Source organism: Orycteropus afer, unplaced genomic scaffold (genome assembly GCF_000298275.1).
Source record: "Orycteropus afer afer isolate SDZICR_OR568_19922 unplaced genomic scaffold, OryAfe1.0 scaffold00088, whole genome shotgun sequence".
Classification (NCBI taxonomy): Eukaryota; Metazoa; Chordata; class Mammalia; order Tubulidentata; family Orycteropodidae; genus Orycteropus; species Orycteropus afer.
In genome coordinates, this window is record NW_006921675.1 from 8,682,940 (window position 1) to 8,692,231 (window position 9,292).

Genomic DNA, 9,292 nt, shown 5'->3' on the forward strand with positions numbered 1-9,292 from the left:
ACACACATACATAAAATTGTGATTTGGGTGAAAGTTTACAGAGCAAATTAATTTTCCATACAGTAGTTCATACACATTTTGTTTCATGACATTGACTGTAATTCCCGTATTTTAACAGCTCTCTTCTCACTTTTCTTTGTTGTTACCTTTTCCCTGTGTCCTTCTTTTCTATGCATTCCTGCCCTCTGAGTGATCTCTCTGCGCAAATGCTGCCCTTCTATTCTCACCAGGAGTGTACCTACCAGGTGTAAATGTTGACCTATACACCTGTCTATTGTTGGGCTGGAAGCCACAGGAGTGAGATCAATTCCAGGCCCAAAGGGTGACTGGAGGCCATGGTCTCAGGGGTTTCACCAGTCTATCAAACCAGTAAGCCTGGTCTTGTTTATGATTTTGAGTTTTGCTCCACATTTGTCTCCCACTTTATCTAGGATCTCCTATTTTGATCCCTTTCTGAGCAGTTGATGGTGGTAGCTATACACCATCTAGTTCTTCTGGTCTCCGGGTCATGCAGGCTGAGGTTCCCATGGTCTACTAGTCCTTTGGACTAATTCTTTCCATGTGTCTTTGGTTTTCTTTATTCTTTTTTGCTCCAGATGAGAAAAGACCAAATGTTGCATCTAGATGGCCACTTGCAAGCTTTTAAGACCCCAGTCGCTACTCACCAAAGTAGAATGTAGAACAATGTTTTTGTGTAGTATGTTATGCTGATTGAGCTTTATGTCCCCCCTCAGCCATAGTTCCAAGCCCATGGGCCCAACAACTTGCTCTATCAGGGTGGTTGACTCCACAACTAAGAAGTTATCAAAACTTTGCCCTGTTAGCTCTGTTATACATCATATGTGTTCATATATTTTTGCATGTGAATATGTGTATACTGGGAGTTCTTTGGTAGCTAGCCTAAAGGTTGATGGTTCCAGTTCACCCAGAGACACCTCAGAAGAAAGGTCTGGCTATCTACTTGCAAACAGTCAGTCACTGAAAACCCTATGTAGTACAATCCTGCTTTTACATTCCTGGGGTTAGCATGAGTCGGAATCAACTTGATGGTAACTGGTAACTGGTGGTACATGCATAAAATGTCTGAGGAAAGTATAGTGTGGAACTTTAGTGGGATTATGGGCTTCTCACTTTTTTCTTCTTTTTCATTTCTCTATAAAAAAAGAAGAAACCTAATACTATTTATCTATACTAAATTTATATGTGTGTGTGTGTGTGTGTGTATATATATATGTATATATGTATGTATGTGTGTGTGTGTGTGTGTGTGTATATATATATATATATAAACAAAGAAAGCCAGGCAGGCTGACTGGTTGACTGGGTGAACTTTCTGGTAAGGTGCTGGGTCTGTGGCCCTCCTGCACTGGCCTTGCCTTGGTATGGGACACCACACACAGTCTCAGCCAGAGCCCGATTCCTGGGAAGCCCAGTTTGGCTGATCAGACACCTTCACCTTTCTTCTGAGGCTGCTGAGTGCAGACATCATCCTTCTGGTCCTGTTTTTCCCTCCCATTGGATGGAAGCAGCATGTGTAATCCAGCTCTGGTCCTCATGCCTACTTTGTTCAGCCTGATGGAGGATGGGAAGGAGCCTGGGCAGACCTTATTTCTGCTTCCATTGGGTAGTGAATGCCACTCCTCCTGAGGCTGATGGCCGGTGGCTCTGTCCCACTGTGTCCACACAGACGGACATTCCTGAGTCAGCTCACAGAGCAGCTAAGCTCCCAGACCAGCCTCCCCTGGAGCCAGCAGCCACAGAAGCCACTCTGAAAACAAATTCCACACTGAGGTGAATGGCTTTCTGATAAGGAGCAGCCCTGGAGCCCCTGGTCTACTTGTTCTTCCTTAGAAACTATGTGGTGTGAATGCCGATGAATTTTGATAGTGGAGTTGGCCACAAGGCATTCAGCCCTCCTCTCCCATCTCCATGGGCTGGTGGGAGACATAGTTCTGTGGCGATTCATCAGCAAAGTCATCAGTTCCTTGGGGCCAGGCCTGGCCTATGCTTTGAGCACAGAAGCAGGAACAATGTCACAGCACTGATATGTCACAGGAGTGATAAGTCACTGCAGGCTATGTCTTCTCTTGCAGAGAAAGTCCACTCATGTGACCAGGAGAGGCAGAGTGCCCTGGAAGAGGCCCAGCAGAATCCCCGGGAGGGCATTGTCATCCCTGAGTGTGCCCCTGGGGGCCTCTATAAGCCAGTGCAGTGCCACCAGTCCACAGGGTATTGCTGGTGTGTGCTGGTGGACACGGGGCGCCCGCTGCCTGGGACCTCCACACGGTAAGGCCACTCACAGCCTGCGCTGTACCTTGGGCAGGACATGGGTACATGAGGACCAGAGTCCTGTTATGTTGGCATCTCCCAGCCTTAGGCCCTGGCTTGGTGGCTGTTAGGTCACTAGGAGAACAACCTATCCATCCATGAGTGGATGATATGGCTCTGATAAAAGGCCTCTGGGACTTGGATTTTGGTCACAGGCCTGCTCCTTCCTAACTGAGCAACGTTGGGCATGTAGTTAACCTCTCTGTACCGCAGGTTCTGAATGAGAGTATTATTACTCTGCCTGAGTCACTAGGTTCTGTGGATCAAATAAGTTCCCATGTGCAGATATAGGTTGACATCATTATTATGCTTGAGTGGCTAAAATGACATGCCTGAGTATGTCTGGACGGGATCATGTGTTCTGGGATTTCCTTGTGGCTGCTGAACAGTACAAAGGATACCTTGCTGCCAGCCTTGGGAGGAGCTACTAGACTTGGTGACAACATAGGTAATAGGCAGTAGTATCTGAAATAGAAGTTCCTGGGTGGCACAAATGATTAACAAACACACTCGGCTGCTAACCAAAAGTTAGAGGCTCAAGTCCACACAGAGGCACCTTGGAAGAAAGGCCTGGCGATCTACTTCCAAAAATCGGCCATCAGAAACCCTGTGGGGCACAGCTGTACTCTGACTCACATGGGGTCACCATGAGTCAGAACCAACTCAATGGCAACTGGTAGTGGCTCCAGTAGGCTCAGCTGCCCTCTATGCCTAATCTCTCTCTTTTCCCAGCTATGTGATGCCCAACTGTGAGAGCGATGCCAGGGCCAAGAGTGCAGAGGTGGAGGACCCCTTCAAGGACAGGGAGCTGCCAGGTGGGAGACAGTACTGCCCCTTGATGGCTCCTTCCCCTCTTTCTGTCCCTTCATCCCCTTGTCATCCAGAAGGAGCTCCCTGCTCTGGGTCTCTCCCCTGATCTGTAAGATGGAGGACAGGATGTTGGGCAGGGATGTCACAGACATGGAGGCCAGGGATCAATATTCCAGGCTGGGATTTGTCCCTGATTAGTCCTGCGCCTTTAGCATATTGGTTCTCCTCCTTGCTCTTGCATCTTTGTCTTTAAAATATAGTTCCTGGGTTCAGATCCTAGCCTCCAAATCTAATTCTTTCTCTGTCCTAAGGAGATTGGGACAATGTTTTTTGGGCTATCACCTTTTTCTTCCAGGTCTATGAAGACAAGATGGCTTGCAGCAGGGCTCTTTGTCAGCCTGGCTTGTAGAGTGCTCTCACGATGATCCCTGGTGGCACACACTGCGGTGTGACACCAGACACACAGGCAGAGTCCCTGGACCTTTTTTAATAGTCATCTTTGCCTGAGAGTTACAGTAAGATTACTAACTACCTGTAATTTTGAGCACTGAAGGTATAGTCATTGCTCAGCACAATCTGCAGTTAATCCTGTCATCCATCATGACTCCAAAGTGAGAAGTTAAAGCAGAGGGCCCTTGAAATCAGGGAGTTTCCACATGAGGCTTTTAGGAATCATCCTGTCGCAAGGATAGAGTTGTAGAGACCAGGGTACCTTTTTCTAGCCACTCCCTCAACAAAAGTGAATCGAGATTCTTTGTACCAGGCACTATATATAATCCAGTGATCAGAAATTACATGATGTTTACACAGTGGGGGAGACAAATAATACAAATAAATGAATACATATAGTTCATGTAAGTACTCTGAAGGAAAAGAGCAAAGTGTGAGAATGACAGGGAGAAACTACTATAGATTTGATGGTGTCTCTGGATGATAATGTTTAACCTGACACCTAGGGAATTTGGGGAGAGAAACGAATGAAACAATTGTTGCAGAAAGGAGGATTGTGGGTAATACTGAAGACCTACTTGATGTTGGTGATCATGACTTTGTAGGGACACCCATCTTTCTAGTTGTGCAGTGTTTCTTCCCCAGCAATACTCAGCTCCACATGGAAGAGTCATATCCATGAGAAGGTGCATCATGATTGGGGTTTTGCTGGAATACTGCAGTAGATGAAAAGAGGAGCAAAGAACTTGAGAACATTTAGGAACAAGAGTCTATAATTATAATCTAAGCCAGATGAGGGAAGTGACAAAAAGAGGAGGTTCTTGAATAGATAACATGGTAGGTCTACTTGAAGTCAACTGTGACCATCCGAGTTCTCTCCCTTCCCTGCGCCCCATAGCCCCTGGTCCTGACCCCTAGAGTAGCACTTTTTATACCACAGTATGGCTGCTTGACCATTAGCTTGAGTTCCCCAATGTCCTGTGAATTTCACAAGGATGAGGACCCTGTATAGAGTTCACTCTTGTACCCCCACCATTCAACATGGTACCTGAGCTGGTATTCAGTCAGTTTGTGCAATGGAGAAAAATTGAAAGCCTTATTAACCATTTGGTCTATGACCCACTGATTCCTCATGGATGGAGGGTAGAGGACCAGTGGGGGTTTATGAGGATATCTGAGCAGTACACAAACCCCAAAAGGGATTTGGCAGAACAAAAAGGACTTGGAGAGGTTTGGAAAAGGGTAGTAGTTGAGGAAGCTGTTTCCTTTATTTACCTGGCATCTGCCTTTAAGTCTCACTTTATCTTCCAGGCTGCCCAGAAGGGAAGAAAATGGAGTTCATCACCAGCTTACTGGATGCTCTCACCACAGATATGGTTCAGGCCATTAACTCAGCAGCGCCCACTGGAGGTGGGAGGTGAGAATGTGAGCAGGACTCTAGTCCAGTAGGAAATGTGGGGCTCTTGACTTTTTAGGGAGTCCTTGGGTAGTGCAAATGGTTAACACACTAAACTGCTAACAGAAAGGTTGGGGGTTCAAGTGTACACCGAATAGCCTCAGAAGAAAGGCTTGATGACCTACTTCCAAAAAATTCAGTCATTAAAAACCCTATGAAGCACAGCTCTACTCTGATGTACATGGGGTCCCCATGAGCCAGAGTCAAGTCAATAGCAGCTACTGTTTAACTTTTTAGATGCTGAAGGAGTCTGGGAGAGTGGGGAGGCATTGGACAAAGCAAGGGCTGCAAGTTAGTCCTTTTTCTTGAACTGTTAGCCATGGCCTTGTTCCACCATCCACCACACATCTTCCTGCCCCTCTTTTGTACCCCTTTTCCCATTCTTTGGAAGCTGCTTGTCTCTAGTTTTTAGGTTCCTGATTTACAAGCAGGTCTAGGGTGTCTGGAGACTTACAGCTCTTTAATCTCAGAAGGGAATGCCTTGGAGTGAGATTCCTGAATGACAGGAAGGAGTGCTGGGTATATGACAGGAACAGGGGGACTAGTACATAACACTTAGTAAGTTCCTTTTCTTCTGAGAAGGGCCAGGCCATATGCCTTTTGGCCTCCCTAGAATGACAAGGAGCTCAGGACAGTGGGATTGGACACTCCCATAGTTAAATCTGACTTAGTTCAAGAATTGATACAGTAGCTGAAGCCGTCCTGACATGAGACTGGAATCCATACTCTCCTGGGGACCAGCATCACCAGTGCTCATGAGTTAGGACTGCCTGCATCAGCTGAGTGGAGCAGACATCCACCCATTCATTTACTCCACAACTACTAAGCATATATGATGTACCAAACACTGGGCTGAAGACCGGTTATTCTGCATAACCAGTGAATATCTGAGTATTCTGATTTTCTGGATGTGGATATGAATCATCTTCTTGCACTCAGAGAATGCAACCTAGTGGGAGGGTACTGGGCTGGATAATTACATACTAGGTAAATGTGGGGACAGAGGTAGAAGAATAGTGAAGTGTCTGACTTAGTCTGGAGGAGTCAGAGAAGGCTTCCTGGAGGAGATGATATCTCAGCTTTTGAAGGATAGGTAGGACTAAGCCAGCCAAAGAAGGGAGAAAATTATTCCAGATGGAAGGAAAGAATATTATGACTCCAACAAAGTGTACATACACTGTTCAGTAGGACTGGCTGGGATGGTGAGGTGAGGAGGAGGAGTGGGAGTCGTACAGATCCCAAAGGGCCTGTGTCATGGTAGGTAAGCCTTCCCATAGGAAGCCAGAGGGGGAGTATCTTAGTTTCCGGGTGCTGTTGTAACAGAAATACAACAAATGGATGGCGTTAAAGGACAAAATTTTATTTTCTCACAGTTTAGGAAGGCAAAAGTCCAAATCAGTGTCTCCACTGTCTGCTGTAGGAGCTCTGGTAGCACAGTGCCTAAGGCACTTGACTGCTAACCAGAAGGCTAGTGGTTCAAACTCACCAGCCACTCCTTGGAAGGAAGGTTGGGCAATTTACTTCTGTAGTGACACCGCCTCGGAAACCCAAGGAGGGGTCGCTATGATTTGGATCCAACTCGACGGCAGATGACAACAACAGTAACTGTCTGCTGTGTCAATTTCTTCCTTAAAGGTAGCCTGGACATACCTTGGTTCCTCAGTGATGGTCACATGGCACCTGTCTCCCCTCATTTTGTGCTTTCTTCTGTGTCTAATCTCTTTGTATAACTCAGAAGTGATCAAATTCAGGACATACCCTACACTGACAGGCCTCATTAACACAGCAAAGAAAATCCTGTTCCCAAAGGGGATTACATCCACAGGTGTAGGGGTTAAGGTTCCATCACATAGTTTTGGAGTATACAACTCAGTCCATAGCACAGCAGGGTCCAGGAAGAAGCCTGTGCAGGTTCCTTACAGCTGCAGGGCCCATAAGGCAAAGAGTGTCCCTATCATGGCAGGTCCAGGCCGCTAGACTTCTAGAGGGCTCAAGTTTGGCCACCTCAGTGGGGATCAGCAAGACCACGTATCCAGGGCAAGAGACAGGGACCCCAAGCATAGATGTCAGCGGTTCTGCATCATGAGACAGACAAAGGCAACAGTCCTGAAAACCCAATTTTATGTCTCAGAACAGTGAGTACAGTGATTTTCTCATGTGTTGTCACTGGGAAATTGCTCATCAGGCACTTGCTCTCAGCACCCCCATGGTATGAGCTCTGAGACTGGTTTCTGGCTGTGGCTGTTTCTGCTCACCATGGGGGCAGGCAGACCTCCTCCTGGAGAAGCACAGCACCAACTCTCCTGAGAAAGATGGAGACAGGGTCTGACAGGCTGGCACAGGGGAGCTGCTCAGAATCTAAAATAGAGAGGGCTGCATTGGTGTCTCCAAGGGGAAAGGAGAGAGTGAATTTCGAAAAGGCATGCTCAGCATTATATGCCTTTATGGTGTGTCTGGAGTCTGGGGAGGTGCAAACTGTGTTCGGCTGCTGGCCTAAAGGTTGAGGGTTCAAGTCTACCCAGAGGCTCTTGGAAGGAAGGCCTGTAATCTACTTATGAAAAATCAGTCATTAACAATCCTATGGAGCACAGTTCTTCCCTGACATACATGAGTCACCATGAGTCAGAATTGACTCCATGACCACTGGTTTTTATACTATTTGTATTTAAAATATGAAAACAAATCCATGTTGTTTCATGCAAAAAAAAAAAAAAAAAAAAGCATGAGATATTTATATACATTAGATGAGACAGTGGGGGGAGGCACAAGCAAAAATGAAGAGAGTCAAAGATGCAAGGAAACATCTGAACCCCAGCGTCCACAACCCTGAGGCCAGAAGAACTAGATGGTGCCTGGCTACCACAGCTGACAGCTCTGAAAGTGATCACAATGAAGTCCCAGATAGAGTTGGGGAAGTTTGGAACTAAACTACCAAAATCATGAAAAGACCAGGCTTACTAGTCTGATCAAGAGCTCTGATAGCATAATGCCTAAGGCATCTGAGTGCTAACCAGAAGGCTGGCGGTTCAAACCCACCAGCCACTCCTCAGAAGGAAGATGGGGCAATCTACTTCCGTAGTTATACTGCCTCGGAAACCCAAGGAGGGGTCGCTATGAGTCAGGTCTGACTCGACGGCACAAAACAACAACAACAATAACAACTAGTCTGGTCAAGACTGATGGAATCTCTGAGGCTATGGCCCTTAGACACCCTTCAAGCTAGGAACTGAAGTTAAGCCACATCACTCTACTGTCAGCCAAATGATAGACAGGCCTATAAGGTGAACAGTAATCCTAAGAGGATATTACTCATTAGAACAATCCAGCATATGAGATCAAGGGGACAGCATTTGCTCAGGGATAGAGACAGCCTTTGCCTAGGAAACTGGGAGGCAATGAGAAGAAAGAAGGAAGGGAAGTGGTGGGTGCAGGGAGGAAGTGGGAAGAATGTTGTTACAATGTGGGGATTGCAGTAAATGTCACAGAATGGAATGTGCATGGATTGTTGAGTGGAAAACCAATTTGCTCTGTAAACTTTCAGTCTGTAAAAAGAGGGAGAAGGCACAAGTTTTAAAATCACAGTCTGAATGCTCCTCCAACCCCTCCATAATTCCCCAAGACTGCTGGCCCTGACCATCAGCTGAGTTGTCCATAGGGAGCCTGCCCAGCAGTTATGCCAGCCATCCTAAGGGGACAAGACTTCAAGTCCTACACCCTTTGCCCCCACGGGAGCCACCACCCAGGAGCACAGCGTGGCCTCAGCTCCCCTGAGGATGCAGGGGTGGGCACAGCTTGCTGGGCCCTGGACCATCTGCCAAGAGCCCAGCAAGGGATAGGGAACTCTGATCTTCCCGCTGCCAGCAGAGTGTTTTAGGAGAGATGCCTGCCCTTGAATCAAAGGCTGAGGGGTTTTTACAGAAAATAAAAATGTAAAAATTTATAAATGTGTTTAATACCAGTGTGCCCTTAGGGAAGGAAATTTTTCTTAAAAAAAAAAAACACCTTTCTTAAGGAATAATTTATAGTTGAAATACCTTAAAAAATTTTTTTTTAACTTTCCTAAAGTGTATAAGGGAGCTCTGGTAGCATAGTGGCTAAGGCACTTGACTGCTAACCAGAAGGCTGGCGGTTCAAACCCACCAGCCACTCCTTAGAAGGAAGATGGGGCAATCTACTTCCGTAGTGATACTGCCTCGGAAACCCAAGGAGGGGTTGCTATGAGTCTCGCCTGACCCAACGGCACATAAC

The 9,292-nt window shown here is 46.6% G+C and overlaps 1 protein-coding gene across 1 annotated transcript in view; it reads left to right on the forward strand.

Annotated features, from left to right (window-relative positions):
• The window catches only part of SMOC1 (SPARC related modular calcium binding 1), a 204,447-nt gene that overhangs the window by 177,018 nt on the left and 18,137 nt on the right, over positions 1-9,292 (forward strand). The window contains exons 8-10 of the mRNA XM_042781149.1: positions 2,094-2,286; positions 3,061-3,143; positions 4,900-5,005. Of these exons, the coding sequence (XP_042637083.1) occupies positions 2,094-2,286; positions 3,061-3,143; positions 4,900-5,005 (382 nt within the window). The remainder of the gene's footprint in view (positions 1-2,093; positions 2,287-3,060; positions 3,144-4,899; positions 5,006-9,292) is intronic.